At 37.7% G+C, this 18258-nt stretch overlaps 2 protein-coding genes across 5 annotated transcripts in view; both read left to right on the top strand.

The window, feature by feature from the left end:
• CPNE1 (copine 1) overlaps window positions 1-18258 on the top strand; it is a 39825-nt gene that overhangs the window by 2139 nt on the left and 19428 nt on the right. Inside the window, exon 2 of one of the 4 annotated variants that reach the window (XM_079783769.1) lies at window positions 3583-3635. The exons of 1 other annotated variant lie outside the window; for it this stretch is intronic. The gene's annotated coding sequence lies outside the window, so the exon portion shown is untranslated. Of the gene's footprint in view, window positions 1-3550; window positions 3636-7509; window positions 7651-18258 lie in introns of those variants that run through there. 2 more of the 4 variants (XM_079783767.1, XM_079783770.1) reach the window with 2 other exon arrangements.
• On the top strand, window positions 7530-10909 carry RBM12 (RNA binding motif protein 12; the record flags this gene model as incomplete). The annotated part of the gene is made up of 1 exon (XM_079783766.1): window positions 7530-10909. One exon carries the CDS (start codon window positions 7530-7532, stop codon window positions 10404-10406), a length of 2877 nt encoding a protein of 958 aa, XP_079639892.1. The 3' UTR covers window positions 10407-10909.

Genomic DNA, 18258 nt, shown 5'->3' with positions numbered 1-18258 from the left:
TTTTAATTGTTTTTTATATATTTTATTGATTTTTTACAGAAAGGAAGGGAGAGGGATAGAGAGTTAGAAACATCGATCAGCTGCCTCCTGCACACCCCCCACTGGGGACGTGCCCACAACCAAGGTACATGCCCTTGACCGGAATCGAACCTGGGACCCTTCAGTCCGCAGGCCAACGCTCTATCCACTGAACCAAACCGGCTAGGGCACAAAAGATCATTTTAGATATCCCTCCCCAAAACGTACTTAATAAATGTCCATGGGATAAATGAATATTGCTAAATGTTTTAGGTCAGCTGCAGAAAAATAACTTGATCTAATTTATAGTTATCTGATTTTACTATCACCACCCCTATACCTTTTGGTTTGCAGAGTTTAGTTAATTAAATTTAAAGGCAGCTTTTAACATCTTAATACCAATAGTGAGGGTGAATGAGGTCTGCTAGGTTAGAAATAATATTGTTACTTTAAATTTTAAATCTAGTAAGATAATGAACATTTTTGTTGGCATTTGGGGGGGTATTGAAAAATTCAATATTATAGTCTTTCAGGAGCAATAAATATCTTATTTAGAAATGTCTTGATTTGCTGCCTTTGAATACTGACTGAAGGCTAATGGGAAAGTGTGCTATCAAAGGGGGGGTATATCCCTCAGTATCAGAATTGTTTCATTAAGACTGATCCCAGAATCTGAAATGTGATCCATTTGAGGATGGGAACAAAATCAAGTGGATGAAGCTGTATTTATTTGTTTGGTTGGGTTTGTTTTCTTTTTTGGTAATGACTATCATAATTTGATTATGCTGCTTATAGTGTTATGCCCATTATAATTGGTTCTCTGTTGCTTATCTCTGAGGTGAATATTTGAGCGGTACTGGTTTTTGTTTCTTTTAAATCTGAAGAATTTAGCTCTGCTATACTCTGGTTCTTGTTGTTTAAAGATTGTTGAAGAAAGTTAAAATTCACTTTTAGATGTTTATTACCAGATGAAGAGTGGAAATGGTTAAGTTTGTGCTTTGGCTTCCTGATAAAAGAGGATTGTTGTCAGACATTTTATTCTGAAATTCCAAGTGATTGGAATGACTAGTAAATAAGAAAATCTGCCCTGTCATAATAATTTCTGTAGCAGATATTTGTAATTTGCGCATTTATGTATGTGGTATTTGTAAAACTGAAGCAAGACCACTGTTAAGACTAATTCCTTAACATAAAGTGGAAAAATTTACTAAAGCTTCTTTCTTTATTTAAAAATAAATAAATAAATAAAATCAATATTATTGATTTCAGAGAGAAAGGGAGAGGGAGAGAGGGATAGCTACATCAATGATGAGAATCACTGATCAGCTGCCTCCTGCATGTTCCCCACTGGAGATTGAGCCTGTAACCTGGTATATGCCCTGACTGGGAATTGAACTGTGACCTCCTGGTTCATAGGCCGATGCTCACCCACTGAGCCACACAGGCCTGACCTAAAATAAGCTTTAGATCTGAAATGTAACAGTGGGCTTAATGGTAGATCAGGCCCATTTTCTCCTTCCCTACACTTATGCTCTAGGCATAGGTAAAAAATGTATTTGCATAGAATTGTTTCAGTCTTATCCTGCTAAAATTAACTAAAGTTTAAGGTGATTGGAGTGGATTTTTCATTTTGATATCCTGCATTCAGTTGCTGGCTGACATTTAGAACACAGGAATGAGTAGGTTTCCTGGAAAACAGTGATGCCTTTATTAAATTATTGTGTTCTTTGCAAATGAGGTGTAGAAAGCAAAAGTACTTTAGTTCTCAGTTTATATACCTTGCCTATTTGAAGGTGGATGTGTAACAGCAAGAATAGTGAAATTCTGGCTTCTGGCCTGAACTTTTTGTGTACTTTTCTTTGGTATGGGATGAGATGGACTTTCCCCTTTGCAAATTTCTGTCTAGATTGATTTTGTTTTTTATTTTTGTTTTGTCCTTTTTTTAAAAAAAAAGATTGATTTTGCACTTTATATTGAACACATAAATCTTGAACTAGGCGTTTGACAAGTTCAGCTGAGCCTTGGAACTTTTCCTTGTGGAATGAGATATTTTCTCCTTTTTACAGTTATTTCTGGCAATTCTGTAAATATTTCTGGGAATAAACCTGGTATGTTCCTTTCCAGATGGACATAGGTGCTTTCTTAGGTCTGGAAAGGAAGAGACAAAAGAATCTGTTTCCCTTACCCATAGGGCACATGTCCTGGGCCCACACATCTTTTTAATTATAATCTCCAGTAGTGAGTGGATCATTTGTTTATCACAAGTGCTTATCTAGAAAATTACCCTGGTTCTTTGGCTCATAGCCTTCATGTAAAGCAAGCTTTTTTCTGTTTCACATTTCCCTTTGTGGCTTGTTTAAATGAAGAGTTTGAAAACTTTAGACTTCATTAGGATCAATTTCTACAATATAAAAGATTAATACAATGCTCTGGCTTTTGAAGGCATTGTTTATAAGATATTTGCATAGCTTTTGGTGGCAAAACGATCTCAATCTCACTGTTCTTGAGTAATTTGCGTAGTTACTTAGAAGATGTTTAGCTTGCCCTTTAGAAAAGTTGGGAGTAACACTAAAATTTTTAAATGTTTTGCTTTTTGTGATATTAAGTTCACTGATGGTATCTTGATCTTGAAAGATAGTAGTTTAAAATGAGCATCATTGTAATAGTAATCTTAATACCCGACATGACAATTTTCTTGTACTTTATTTATTTGAATTAAAAATGACCTTTTGAGTCTAGTTGTCGAATCATTTGGTCATTTATATTGCTTGTGAATTGTTCATTCACCCGTTTGGGAAAAATTCCAGTGAAAGATGAGTGATCTGTTTTTACTTTGGGAAGTACTCTTAATATGCCAGGTGTTTTTAGGGATTTTAAAAAATAAGTTTCTTGGGACTGTTACGGTGTTAAAAGAAAAAGCATTTTCCTTAATATTTTGAACCCCAGTGGTTTTAACTAGAAATTAGTTCTTATAGCCAGATCTGTCTCTATATTTTTGATGTTTGATGCTATTTTGGTGCAAAAGAAAATACACTGAAAGAGTTATTGCAATAATTTTCATCGGTACCCTTGAATTGATTGTCCTGGAACTGTTACTGTACAAACTTGTTTTTGTGCTTTTTCATAAAAAATTTGGTGAGAACCTGAGAAAATAGTTTGTAGTTGGACTTGTGTTAAGGAATTTTCTGGACTGCTTTAACATCAGGTGATAAAAGCACTTACCTGCTGTGATGCTGAGAGTTTTATGACTGCTTTAGTTTTTAATTCTTGGGCTAATGAGTGACACATTCTTGATGTATATAAATATATGATGTTTTGAGACATACTCTAATTTGAAAGCAATACTGAGTAATAAGCACATATAGAATTTTGGTATATATCTTCTTCTTCCTCTCCTCCTCCTCCTTTTTATATACATTCTAATGAAGTACTCTGGTTTCAGATTTACCTTGGTAATGTACAGTTCAGTGTGGCCTGTGCGTGTTTTGTGTTTCCTGCATTGATTTTTGCCTCCGTTTATTCTCTATTGCAGTCTAAAAGTTGGTTTTAATTGGTTGCCCACAGGATTGACATGGCCTCTACTTCTTGTTAAGAAAATACATCTCTTGTTTTATCAGGTAAGAGATTTTGAATAGAGGGTTTGCTTTTATACAAAATAAAATGAGATAGCTTATTAAGTAACAAGAAAATATGTGTAGTAAATTGTGGGGTGTTTTTTTTTGTTGTTTGTTTTTTTAAACAAGCTTATCTAAAAGATAAAACAAGATAGGGATGGGGTGGGATGGATTGGGTACCAAGATGGAGGAACAGTTATTTCTTCCTTTGGGAGTCAGTTTTATAGGGATGCATTTCTCCTGCTGAATTCCTAATTAGGCAGTAAGTAGCTGCTTTTTCCCCCCTCAGTAGCATGTAGACTAATTACAAATACAGGTGCTTGTTATTGGTATGGTTTTTAAAATATTTCTTAGAAGTATAGGCATAGATAATGTGTCATATGTTTTAGAATACAAATTTTTACTTTAATGGAACCTCAGTAATTGGAATCTAACCCTCTTATTAAATAACCAAGATAGGCTCCAGATAGTTTGAAATGATACTAGTATATCTGTCAAATAGGTACTTAGTAGCAGAATAGCACATCTTATTTCATATTTTTCAGACCTAAAAATGTTTCCTACATGGCTTTATGAAAAAATCTTGTGTTCTACTTTGATTTAGTCCTCAGCCCTTTTCTAGCTGGTAATCTGGGTAGATGTTGAATATCATGTTTTCATGTGTACCTTGTACAGAATTTAACTAAATCCCTTGACTTAGCAGCAAATGGTTTGAAGACTTTCTGTGTATGTCATTTAACCCTGTGTTCAATTCTTAAGTCCTTGGGACCATATCAAGTCCCCATTTTTATTGCCCCAATGCAAACTAACATCTCTCTCTCAAGTTGTTTTGGATACATAGGATACTGATGATGCTTCCTCCGTAGATAGTGATTAAATGATTAAGCATTTTTTGAAGTTGGACAGGAATGCTGTCCCAGTTTTGCTTGCATATAGCCAATATTGTAGAGTTAGGAATGTAATGACTTGGAAGCTTCTTAATGAACTTCCTGTTAGAGACAGCTAAGTAGTAAATAAGGAGAAAAGAATCTGTTGGTGTGATTGTTTTTTAGTATATTTCTTGTCGATTCTTGCAGACCAGTTATAAAAACTTCCCCCTCCGCCAGTTTCTGGTGTTTTATAATGGTCTCACAAGAGGATTTTCTGTTTGCTAGTCCACCTTTCAGGATTAAATTTGAAGATGGTGTGTGTGTGTGTGTGTGTGTGTGTGTGTGTGTGTGTGTGTGTGAAAACTGTCAGAGCCAAACAATATGTTTCTCCTTTCTGTATAGCAGTCGTAATATTGAGCTATAATTACAGAATTTTTTTGCATTGAGTTAATACTCATATAATATTTAACATTGAAAAACTGCTTTCATAGAGTTGTGGAGTTTTTTTTATTTTTTAAATATATTTTTATTGATTTCAGTGAGGAAGGGAGAGGGGAGAGAGAGATAGAAACATCAATGATGAGAGAGAATCATTGATTGGCTGCCTCTTGCACTGCATGCCCCACACTGGGGATGGAGTCCGCAACCTGGGCATGTGCCCTTGCCTGGAATCCAATCCAGGACCCTTCAGTCCACAGGCCAGTGATTTATCCACTGAGCCAAAACAGCTAGGGCGAGTTGTCGAGTTTTTAGAGTTTGCAACAGGAAACTTTGCTCTTCTAATGCTCTCATTTGAGAAGACAAAACCAAACTTCAAATATTTTATGATTTCCCTGAGGTCAGAGCCTGTTTAATTGGTGTGTGTGTGTGTGTGTGTGTGTGTGTGTGTGTGTGTGTGTGTATTATATATATATATTTGTTGTTGTTTATCCTCACCCAAGGATATTTTTCCATTGATCTTTTTAGAGAGAGGGAAAGACAGAGAGAAACATTGATGTGAGAAAAACACATCTGGTTGCCTCCTACACATGCCCAACCAAGGCCTGGGCTGGGGAGGAGCCCGCAACCAAGGTACATGCCTTTGACCAGAATCAAGTCCGGGACCCTTTGGTCCACAGGTCGACCCTCTATCTACTGAGTCAGGTTTATATTTAAAGGTTGATTTTTAAGATGGCTTTGGCAACACCCTATGTTGTTGAGGACATAAAGTTCAAATTAATATTTTTCCAGTGCCAATAATTTGTTTTGTGTCACTTTACAAAGACCTGCCATTGGCATTTATTCTTATAAGCCATAAGAACTGACATACTGAAATTTTACTTGAATCTAGGAGAAAGTTTGTTTTAAAAAAATATATTTTATTGTTTTTTTACAGAGAGGAAGAGAGAGGGATAGAGTTAGAAACATTGATGAGAGAAAAACATCGATCAGCTGCCTCCTGCACACCCCCCACTAGGGATGTGCCTGCAACCAAGGTACATGCCCTTGACTGGAATCAAACCCGGGACCCTTCAGTCCGGAGGCTAACGCTCTATCCACTGAGCCAAACCGGTCAGGGCTAGGAGAAAGTTTTTGAAAAAAATATTTTAAATTGATTTTTAGAGAAGAAGCGAGAGAAAAACATCGATGTGTGAGAGAGAAACATCCATCATCTGCCTCCTGCATGCCCCCTACTGGGGTATGGAACCCGAAAGCTGGCATGTGCCCTGACTCTGGGAATCAAACAGGCATCCTTTTGGTGTATGGGTCAATGCCCAACCAATTGAGCCATACCTGACAGGGTGAGAATTAGATCAAACTTTGTTTTATTAGACATCTAAGGAGATCAGTGAGAACCCAGAAATTTCATAGGAGTTATGTTGGGCCAGAGACTAAGCAATCACTGACTAAAGTTCATACCCTAGTTGTTCTAAAACAAAAAATACCTCTTTTTGCCCTAACTGGTTTGGCTCAGTGGATAGAGCGTCAACCTGTGGACTGAAGGCTCCCAGGTTCGATTCCGGTCAAGGGCAATGTGCCTTGGTTGTGGGCACATCCCCAGTAGGGGGTGTGCAGGAGGCAGCTAATTGATGTTTCTAACTCTCTATCCCTCTCCCTTCCTCTCTGTAAAAAATCAATTTAAAAATATATTTTAAAAAATACCTCTTTTCCATTATCAGCTCTTCCTTATGAGAAAAAACATTTTTTTTTAACGGAAGGTTTGGGAATGAGTCATTGGACCTGAATTTTAATTAAAATAGCTATGATGAATGGTACTGTAACCAGGTTCTACTTTTTGAAGTGAATATAGTTAACTAAGATTTTGGCTGTTTTATTCAGTATTTCTTTAGGATTCTTAGCATGTATTAGCCTTGTTTGTAATAAATAATTTTATATGTAGTCTTCTTTAATAAATAAAGCTGCAAGGGAGATTGAAGAGTTGTAGGGGTGAAAAATGGAGTCTGTTCTCATTTGAGATTTGAAATTAATGTTGAATATTATTGTTAATTAGTTTTCTCTTTTTGTTGGATTTTAGATTGAGCTACATAAAAGGACACAGATAATTCTGTGAAGTTGTCAGGTTTATAAGGAAGATGCTAAGCCAATTTTAAATATTAACTTTGATAGATCCTTTGGATATTTTTCCCCTATAGATTATTGAATTTGTTTCCTGATTTGACATACACATTTCTTTTAAATCTTAAGTCTTATTTAATCATGGTCTGAATGATGTAATTGGTGATTTACTGTTCTGTGGTTGTTTTTTTCCTGAAATTTTGAGTCTTGGGGCTGAACTTCTAATTGTTTCCAGAATTACTTTTGGAAGTTGAAATTGTCTAGGTTTTACATTGTAAATGGTACATGAAACTCAGTTTTTAGAATATTCAAATTTTAAAAAACAATATTGCTTGTGATAGTTTGAGGGATTATTTGAGGGCCTAATGTGGTAGCTGGTCATTCTTGTAGCTAAAAACTTGGTGTGATAAACAGGAGTCTGACCTGGCCGTTGCCTTTTCTCATCTGCAGGTGTGTGTGGTTTCAGCGCAGCATGGCTGTGGTCATCCGTTTGCAAGGTCTCCCAATTGTGGCGGGGACCATGGACATTCGCCACTTCTTCTCTGGATTGACCATTCCTGATGGGGGCGTGCATATTGTAGGGGGTGAACTGGGTGAGGCTTTCATCGTTTTTGCCACTGATGAAGATGCAAGGCTTGGTATGATGCGCACAGGTGGTACAATTAAAGGGTCAAAAGTAACACTGTTGTTGAGTAGTAAAACGGAAATGCAGAATATGATTGAACTGAGTCGTAGGCGTTTTGAAACTGCCAACTTAGATATACCACCAGCAAATGCTAGTAGATCAGGACCACCACCTAGCTCAGGAATGAGTGGCAGGGTTAACTTGCCTACAACAGTACCCAACTTCAATAACCCTTCACCCAGTGTAGTTACTGCCACCACTTCTGTTCATGAAAGCAACAAAAATATACAGACATTTTCCACAGCCAGCATAGGAACGGCTCCTCCAAATATGGGGACTTCATTTGGGAGCCCAACGTTTAGCTCAACCATTTCGAGCACAGCCTCTCCAATGAACACAGTCCCACCACCACCAATTCCTCCAATCCCAGCGATGCCATCTTTGCCACCAATGCCATCCATTCCCCCAATACCAGTTCCTCCTCCAGTACCTACATTGCCTCCTGTGCCTCCAGTGCCCCCAATTCCCCCAGTCCCTTCTGTGCCACCCCTGACTCCACTGCCACCCATGTCGGGCATGCCGCCCTTGAACCCACCACCTGTGGCACCTCTGCCTGCTGGAATGAATGGCTCTGGAGCACCTATGAATCTGAACAATAACCTGAACCCTGTGTTTCTGGGTCCATTGAATCCTGTTAACCCTATCCAGATGAATTCTCAAAGCAGTGTGAAACCACTTCCCATCAACCCTGATGATCTGTATGTCAGTGTGCATGGAATGCCCTTTTCTGCAATGGAAAATGATGTCAGAGATTTTTTTCATGGGCTTCGTGTTGATGCAGTGCATTTGTTGAAAGATCATGTAGGTCGAAATAATGGGAATGGATTGGTTAAGTTTCTCTCCCCTCAAGATACATTTGAAGCCTTGAAACGAAACAGGATGCTGATGATACAACGTTATGTGGAAGTTAGTCCTGCAACAGAGAGACAGTGGGTAGCTGCTGGAGGCCATATCACTTTTAAGCAAAGTATAGGACCCTCTGGACAAACCCATCCCCCTCCTCAGACACTTCCCAGGTCAAAATCGCCCAGTGGGCAGAAAAGGTCAAGGTCAAGATCACCACATGAGGCTGGTTTTTGTGTTTACTTGAAAGGGCTACCATTTGAAGCTGAAAACAAACATGTCATTGATTTTTTTAAAAAGTTGGATATTGTGGAAGATAGTATTTATATTGCTTATGGACCCAATGGGAAAGCAACTGGTGAAGGCTTTGTGGAGTTCAGGAATGAGGCTGACTATAAGGCTGCTCTCTGTCGTCATAAACAATACATGGGCAATCGCTTTATTCAGGTTCATCCAATTACTAAGAAAGGTATGCTAGAAAAGATAGATATGATTAGAAAAAGACTACAGAACTTCAATTATGACCAGAGAGAAATGATGTTAAATCCGGAGGGGGATGTCAGCTCTACCAAAGTCTGTGCTCACATAACAAATATTCCATTCAGCATTACCAAGATGGATGTTCTTCAGTTCCTAGAAGGAATCCCAGTGGATGAAAATGCTGTCCATGTTCTTGTTGATAGCAATGGGCAAGGTCTAGGACAGGCATTGGTTCAGTTTAAAAATGAAGATGACGCACGTAAGTCTGAACGCTTGCACCGTAAAAAACTTAATGGGCGAGAAGCTTTTGTTCATGTAGTTACTCTAGAAGATATGAGAGAGATTGAGAAAAACCCCCCTGCTCAAGGAAAAAAGGGGTTAAAGATGCCTGTGCCAGGTAATCCTGCAGTTCCAGGAATCCCCAGTGCTGGAGTGCCTAGTGCCGGAATGCCTAATGCAGGAATGCCCAATGCAGGAATGCCCAATGCCGGAATGCCCAGTGCCGGAATGCCCAGTGCCGGAATGCCTAGTGCCGGAATGCCCAATGTGGGAATGCCCAATGCGGGGATGCCCAATGTGGGAATGCCCAATGTGGGGATGCCCAATGCGGGGATGCCCAATGCGGGGATGCCCAATGCGGGGATGCCTAGTGCAGGAGGTGAAGAGCATGCCTTCCTGACTGTAGGATCTAAGGAGGCCAGTAATGGGCCTCCATTTAATTTTCCTGGTAATTTCGGTGGGCCAAATGCCTTTGGGCCACCATTGCCTCCTCCAGGATTAGGAGGAGCCTTTGGTGATGTTAGGCCTGGTATGCCTTCAGTTGGAAATAGTGGTTTGCCTGGTCTGGGACTGGATGTTCCAGGTTTTGGAGGTGGACCAAATAATTTAAGTGGGCCAGGATTTGGAGGGGGTCCTCAGAATTTTGGAAATGGCCCTGGTAGCTTAGGTGGTCCCCCAGGCTTTGGAAGTGGCCCTCCGGGTCTTGGAAATGCCCCTGGCCATTTGAGTGGGCCACCAGCCTTTGGGCCTGGGCCCGGGCCTGGGCCTGGTCCAATCCATATTGGTGGTCCCCCTGGCTTTGGATCTAGTTCTGGAAAACCAGGACCTACAGTAATTAAAGTGCAGAACATGCCCTTTACTGTGTCTATTGATGAGATTTTAGATTTCTTTTATGGCTATCAAGTGATCCCAGGCTCAGTTTGTTTAAAATACAATGAAAAAGGTATGCCCACAGGAGAAGCCATGGTGGCCTTTGAATCTCGGGATGAAGCCACAGCTGCTGTCATTGATTTGAATGACAGACCTATAGGCTCAAGGAAAGTAAAACTTGTATTAGGATAGCTGTTCAAATCAATTCTTTGTAGGGTAGATATTCATAGTGTTGTGATTAATGCATCCAGATTGTTTTCCTAGTATTTCCAGGTTAGAACCTGTGGATTGTTTCTATTGCATATAGATTGGTTTTCATAACATAGAGCATTGGTTGACTGTTTACAGAAGACTCACAACCAGGATAAACATTGCTGTATGTTATGGTAAAACTGTCTGGAGAGAACACAAAAATGATTTTGGCATACCATTAGAGAAACGATTTGTAAAACTCAAATGACGACATAAAGCTTATCAAGGAGTCTAGATTGGTTTTGTTTTGTACCATATGGGATGAAGAAAATAGAATTGTCAATAGAGCTCATTAAGGGTGCTTGTGCCAGCTGCTGAAAAATAGAAGTTGGTTACTCTTGGAATTTGGTTTAAAGCTGGACAGATATGCTTTGTTATAGGATCAAAGCTTTGTCTAAAGTCTTTATTTTCTTTTAAAATTAAATAAAATCTCTGTATACAGATTCACTGTATGTACCTTTATTGCTTTTTGAGGGTTCTTGCTGTATAGACAGTCCTGCTTCTGAAGTTGCTGCTTTGTTTGCCTAACCGACTCATTTGTAAATGAGCAGAACTGTTTTGTTATATATTTTTTTTAAATATAAAACTCCACACTTGGTTTGTGCTATAACCTTGAATTTTGATTTCTGATGTCACACTTAAAACTGTGGAATAAGACTTTGCCACAAAAATAAAATACGGAGTTCTCCACCTACCAGAGCCTTTTTGGTTTGACTGCCAACTTTTAGTTCAGTCAGTTTAAAAATTATTCATGTTGCTTGGATGGCTTCAAAAACCAGAAACTGCTTTTATAATCATTGTTTAAGATTCCTGATTTGAAGTCCAGTCTGTGATGGACTAATGTTCTGGCAATTTCTGTCCCAAATTTATTAAATTTTGGCCTATAACTAAACACAGAGAGTCCATTCATAAGAAGGAAAATTATTATATCTAGGTTTTTTAAATTGAAGTTGAAATTGTTAGCTGTGTTAGCAATAGTGTTATAGAAGAAAAAAATCTATAAGCTGGTTTGTAGATTCATATACATTTAATCCTATTACTTTTAGAGGCTTTTGGTCTAGTAGTTGGATCAGGAGCCTGTTTACAAAAATTCTTCATACAGAATATAAATACAGCTGCCAGAGGGGAGAGAATTGAGACTTCTTGCCCTTTCATATTGTTTTCTTTGGCATTCAGGATACCAAGGCAGGATGACCACATGGGTTCTGGTCGATAAGTGTCCTTGTCATGAAAAACATTTGCCTTACAATGTCTTACTCACTGCGACAAAGGCTCTACTTATGGTTACTTTCCTTCTTAGTTAAAATATTCTAAAGAACTGCCACGTAATAAACACGGTTGGAATGGGAGATTGGGGAGATAGCATGAAAAACAAATTTTGTCTTTTACATGGGCCTCTGTCTTGGTTTAAAACAGCATCAACATTTCCTAACAAATCAATGTACTTACAAGGGTCAGCCTTTTAAAAGAAGTATTTCTGGGGGTGGGGGTGGGATGCCTTTTTTGTGTTGCAAGTCAGTGGAACACTGAAATACACGCGTCGTATAATTTAGAGTTAAGAGTGGCAACAATTGCATTTGTGTGGTAAGATTTGGAAAGCCTGTCATCACTACAATCTTAGAGGATTGACAGTACAGGATTTTTGTTTAGAGAAAGGATTGGTTAGACTTTTAAAAAAGACATGGCTGTGTTGTGGGTCTTGATAATTCACGAATACAAATTTGCTTTGACAGATAACTAGATATTGCCTCCTCAATTTAAAAAAAAGCAATATGATGTTTGTATATGCTGTTCAATTTAAGTTTTCTGTTAAGTAATCATTTCTCATTCCAAGGACAGAGTACAAAAAACTTCAGCACTGTTTATAGGAGTTTGATTTCAACTGCAGATTATTTTCCCCACTGGAAAGCTGACAATTTTTATTTTAGAAAAATGGGTTTTTTGAAGATGAAAGTCTTTTATCTTTTTTCACAATTTATTTTGGTTATATGTTCATACATTCTTATTAAATATTTCACATACTTTATTGCAACCATTTTGTTATTTCTACATCTCAGATAAATGCTGAAAAGGAAAACTTGATTTTGTTGTTCATCAAATTAAATAAATTAAGAAAATAGTGGTTGTGTAGAAATTGGAGAGAACTGTTTCATACTTGGTTGAATCACAACAGTGCTTTTCTTGTTGTGAAATGTAATTAAATGCTTTGCCCTTTGGAACTTGATTTTTGTGTATCTGAGACTTATTACGTATTACATAGTGGTAACTGCTAAGCATACTGTTCATCTTGTGCTGGGCATTGGAGTTTTGAGTTTTAAAAAAATACTTGAAAATATGTTTTATGAAACTATTCATACCTCTTTTTTGCACATTTTCTTATACAGACTAGGTTTTGGGTGATAATTTACATTTTCTTATTTGCTTTGTATGATACGAAGGATTTGTAAAGCTTTGCTCAAAGTTGTGTGCATTTGTAAACATCGTATTTATAATTTTATGTGTAAATTTTATTGTCTGTTTTGGTGACTGACATTAATGGAAGAGAATCTTTTCCATTAGGTTTAATATTTTTCTACCACCCCCCCCCCCAGCTGATGGTGTGTGTGTATGTGTGTGTGTGGTGATGGTTTTAAATAGTTTAAAGGATTAGAGAAGTCTACAAAATGTATTTTATAAGTAAACAAATTTGTAAACTTTTTCTGAACTTAAGTGAAACATTTAGTTCACAAGCAAAATTTGGAGGCTTGTTTTGGATATACACTGTAGTTTGGATATGCAATTATTAGCGACTTTTTAAAAAATGCAACACTATTGAGTGGAATGTAGTTTCTAGCTTTGTGCTCCAAGTTACCAAAGCAATGCAATGACAGTGAAATTGCTTTATATTTCCACTGAGAAACTTTATTTAAAACTTAAGAGAGTAATATTTAGCATAATCATGTCAGTTTTAAGCCACTGGATAAAAATCTAGTGCTGTGTATGAAAGTAAGCACACACATTCTGGGTGGAAATACCTTGGATAAAAATAAGGATGCATGAAATCCTTAATCAAACTCAGAGTCCCTTTTATTGAATTCTGTCATTGTGTACAGGTGTGGGTCAACATTTAAAAATAAATCCGCTCATTAGTTTCAAGAACATTTAAAAAGCAAGTAAAGAAAATGTGAAAATTGTTGTTAGTCAAATCTTCTGGAATTTCTGGCAGTGATCACTTTTAAAATTACCACTCTTGCTCAAACTACTACACTTAAATAGTTTTACTGGCAGTTCTATAGTGGTTCATACTTCAGAAACCAAACACAATAAAATGACTCATTGCCAATATGGCCAAAAATTGCCAACAAATATGGCCTTGGCATCATTCAGCAGGGGTTTTTGTTTATAAAGATGAAGTCTTGGATACTGTTCAATAAACTTGTCACAAAATAAAACAGGCTGATGCTTTCAATGCTTTAATTGTACAAGATACTCTAATGAGCTATACCATCAGGTTTTCGTGTTGTGTTTTTAACACCTGAAAATATTTTGTGCCTTTGGAAAGGTGGATATGGTGATCTTGGAGGTAGCAGTTGTTGCTTATCCTTGTCCACTAATGCAGAAGTATGGGAAGAAGAGGATACCTGGAACGGCAGGGAGGAAACTTGATTCTAGGTTGAATCTGTGGTATTAACCCTCTAAGACTTTTATTATATGTGTTTTGCTAGCAAGCCCAGTTCATTATGTGGACTCAACAAGAAACCAGATGCTCCTTTTCCCAAGAGTCTTAAAGCGGGCTGTGAATTGTCTTTTTAAAAAACTGATTAGGAAATGGGAAAAGAAATCTTCAGAATACATTGCCAATCGCACATACCTTAAAAGCTTTGTTTTTCTTTCTTGTTTACTTGTTTTTTGCATTAGTGTATTTGAGGTGGGAAAGAGGAGAAAGAAATCAAAAATCTTGCTGCTCTCTGACATTGATGCTCTGGTTTTGTCCCTTCCACGTTTATTCAACTTCTACTGAAATAAAGAAACATGAAAAGTTTTCATAAGCTTCACAAGGTCCTTTAAAGGGGAAAAAAAAAAATCTGCTTTGGAGTTGCAGAGAAATTTGTGAGCTATTTCTTTTAACCAAAGCTCTTGAAAAATATAACTTTTACTTTTATCATGAAAGAATTTTAGCCTGTATTTGAGTTTGAATATCCAGATTGTATTAGAAGGGTATAGACTGGACAACTCTGGGTAGTTGGTGAGCTGTTTTAAAATTATGAAGGTTCAACTAAGCATTTGAAAAATCACAGAGTGAAATCAGCTGACTACAGAGATCCAGAATGGCCTTTATGATCTTAAAGAGGTGAATTGTGTGCTAATAATAAGTCCTTTTCTTGTTCAGGTGAGATCATTCACTTCTATCACTCACTGTCCATTTTTCAACATTTTGTAGCAAGAAATAGTTTATCAGTTATGTGCATCCCCACCATTCTCCTTATTTCCAAAAAGTAGAGCTTTTATGGGATATGATTCAGTGGGAACTTAAGGCTATCCTTTTTTATTAAAAATTGTTTGATTCCAGTGTCATCTTTTATAACAAAATCTGATCAATTCACTTACTGTAAAATGTTCTGGAAAGAGTACTCGTGGTGGTACAGTTCTCTGATGCTGTAGGACTTTTCGGGGAAAACCCTTCTGTTCAACAACATAAGCAAGTTCAACTCATTGGTGCCTGCTCACGTAAAGGTTAATTCTTTGCTGTTCTTGGATTTATTCTTGTTGCCTTGAGCGACTTTGTGCCAGAGGACTCATAAGCATCCTAGACTTACTTGGCTTCTTTCTGGATCTACATAACTAGCAACAAAAAACTAAGGTGGCACTGCTGTTCTGCAAATTGTTCTACTAAAGAGTTCAGAAGGCAAAAAGCCCCCTGCTGCTGCAAGCATTCTAGACAGAGGGCAGCACTCTAAAAAATCTGAGGGTAGGAAATAGTGCTGGGGAAAATCTCATTAACTGTGTTCCTTGAGTTTTGTCATGAGGTCCTTGGGCCTTCTCCTAATAAAAATGATAGGTCATAAGACTAAACAATTACCAGTTGTAGAGAAGTGGTTAAGTGGCACAGCAGAACACTGGAGTTGCTGCCCCAGCTGTTCCAGATATCTGGACTCTGAAATTTAATAGTTTCAAGTCTTTTCCTGATTAGTAACTGAAGCTTGCTGTTTAATGTTAAGACAAGGAGAGGTGACTATTTGGGGGAAAATAGAGCTATGACCAGCAGAGAACATAATTCAATATGGACAGAGTCAAAGATGTTGAATAAGCATAACACATCCCAGGAGTGAGCTGTCCTGTATTAAAACAGGCCCTTTCATTCTCAATTCTAGTTGCCAGTTTCCCCCTTATATCGTAAGTCTGCTGGAACCAGGACTATGAGTTTTACTTAAATTGAAGACCCCTCACTGCTATCTCTGTAGCCCTAGCTTCTTAATTGGAGTGAAGGAGGCATGAGTTTCACACAGGACTCCTGATTAATGAATAAGATTACCCAGTTAGTCATTTGTGCTGTATATCAAATGTAACAACCACATTTGTGCTACAAGTCACTTGTTAGTCCTCACAGATGGGAAAACTTAAAGAAATTCAGCTACTTAAAGGAGTCTTAAGTCATACCAACTGGTGCTATTGCTGATTTTCTTTTTCCTTTTCCACTTGGAAGTGAATTAATGCCACTACACTCCCACACACATTGGGTTGCAATACAGAGGGTTATGTCCTTTATACATAACTCCCTTCTGTGGTGTGGATCTGTGGGACCAAAAGGTTCTCTGCTATGGATCTGGCTAAAGTGGGAAAACTAATGTTCCTCTTCCTAATGAAGTAGATACTGCCAATTACCTCTGCTTCTATGACTATTGAATTGACAGGTTGGAATTGGGAACATCTATTGCCTCCCAGCTTTTAAGACAATTTCACATGGATATATACTCAGCCATAGCTGTAAACCTTACTAATTAAGTTTTGAGCAGTGTTGTGCACTTAGCACTTCGATGCTGTGGTATAAAAGGAAGCAAAATTACATGCCTGTTTTTAAAGACTTAAGTTACACAAATAAATGTGTGGTTGCACTAGGCATGTATGAGATACACATGTCTCACAGGAACTGTATAAAGTTTTTCCTGGCCAATTGCTAAATGGTCAGACAGAAACAAGTATAAAGGGAGTCTTGTTTGTAACTTGAGGGAAGGCATGATGTCTAACCAAGGTTTTTGAGGGTGTGGGGTGCAATATGTTAACTTAGTAAAAGGAAATGATGAAAAGTTGGAGGGAACATAGTGGCACTCTCTAAGATAGTGTTTGTCCTGGAACAGCCCGAGTAGTCTCAGCAGGGTAGGCAGGTAGGAAGGGGTTGGTTCTAGTGTCCTGGCCTAGCAGAGGGATAGAACCTTTAGTCTTTTTAATAACCTTTTGAATAGCTGTCAAAAATCATTTTTTATAAATGCTCTAAGACATTCATAAATACTTCAGAATTTCCCCATCAATTTAACTACTTATATGCAGTTGACTACCTGAAGTTTATTTCTAGTGTTGGATCAGTTTGATACAGAATTTTTAGCTTTTTTTGTATGAAATGTCAATCTTGTGGTCCTTGTTCTAGATCAGCACTGTCCAACAGAATTTTCTCCAATGGAAATGTCCTTATATGCACTAATATGGTAATTATTGGCCACAATAACTACTATTAAATTTAAATAGCCACAAGTAGCTAGTGCCTACTGTATAGAATAACAACAGAAAAATTTCCATGTCTGATCTTGGGAGTTTTCTGTTAGGCAACACTGTTCAATAGAAATGAGTCACTTGATGTCAGTTAAATTTTTCTAGTAGCCACATTTAAAATGTCAAAAGAGCCCTGGCTGGTGTGGCTCAGTTGGTTGAGCATTGTCCCGTGCACAAAAAGGTTTCTGGTTTGATTCCTGATCAGGACACATGCCTAGTTGCAGCTTGATCCCCAGAATGGGGCATGCAGGAGGCAGATGATTGATGTTTCACTCTCACATCAATGTTTCCATGTCCATCTCTCTCCCTCTTCCTTTCTGTATCTCTCAAAACCAATAAATATTTTTTAAATGACAAGTTAAATTAATAATATATTTAGTCCAGTAGATCTTAAATGTTACCTTTTCAACATATAAAATTGAGATAGTATATAACCTTTTTTGTACTAAGTTTTCAAAATACAACGTGTATTTAATACCACATAATGGTTTGAACTAAAGCAAATTTCAAGTACTCTATAGCCAGATGTGGCTAGGAGATATTCTAGCACATACTTATATTTAAAAAGTTATTCCCTGTCATTTCTCTTTTATTTCTGTTGCCTCTTTTAGCTATTGCTTTCGTTTGAGTATTTGAATTTTGTTCCTCCTAGAATGTTTCTCCCTCCTGCTATGTTTGCAGTGTTTTTGGAGAACTTGTCTCAGTTACCTTTTTCATGGACCACACTGGAGGTTAACTAGGTGACAGTTTTACATGATAAAATTATTAATCCTGCACCAGAAGCAGCAGAACTAGACTCTTCCCCACCTCACACCCCATCCACAATGGCAAGTGAGCAAATAAGTATGTCTATTTATTGTCAAAATCCTCCCTTTTTTGTTACTCAGCTTCCCTAACATACAAATTCTGAAGAGCAGCCCATCTTAAGATCTTCCATGTATCCCAAGTGAATTCTAGTGAAGAGGGCTAGTATGAACAGTAGAGAGGTTTATTTTCAAAGGGCTCTGATCTGCTGCTTTTGTTCATTCACTCAGTTCTGTGCCATAGG

This window comes from Cnephaeus nilssonii, assembly GCF_951640355.1.
Source record: "Cnephaeus nilssonii genome assembly, chromosome: 11".
In the NCBI taxonomy this organism is placed as follows: Eukaryota; Metazoa; Chordata; class Mammalia; order Chiroptera; family Vespertilionidae; genus Cnephaeus; species Cnephaeus nilssonii.
Note: the sequence above shows the minus strand (reverse complement) of the source record. Positions and strands in the feature narration are given on the sequence as shown.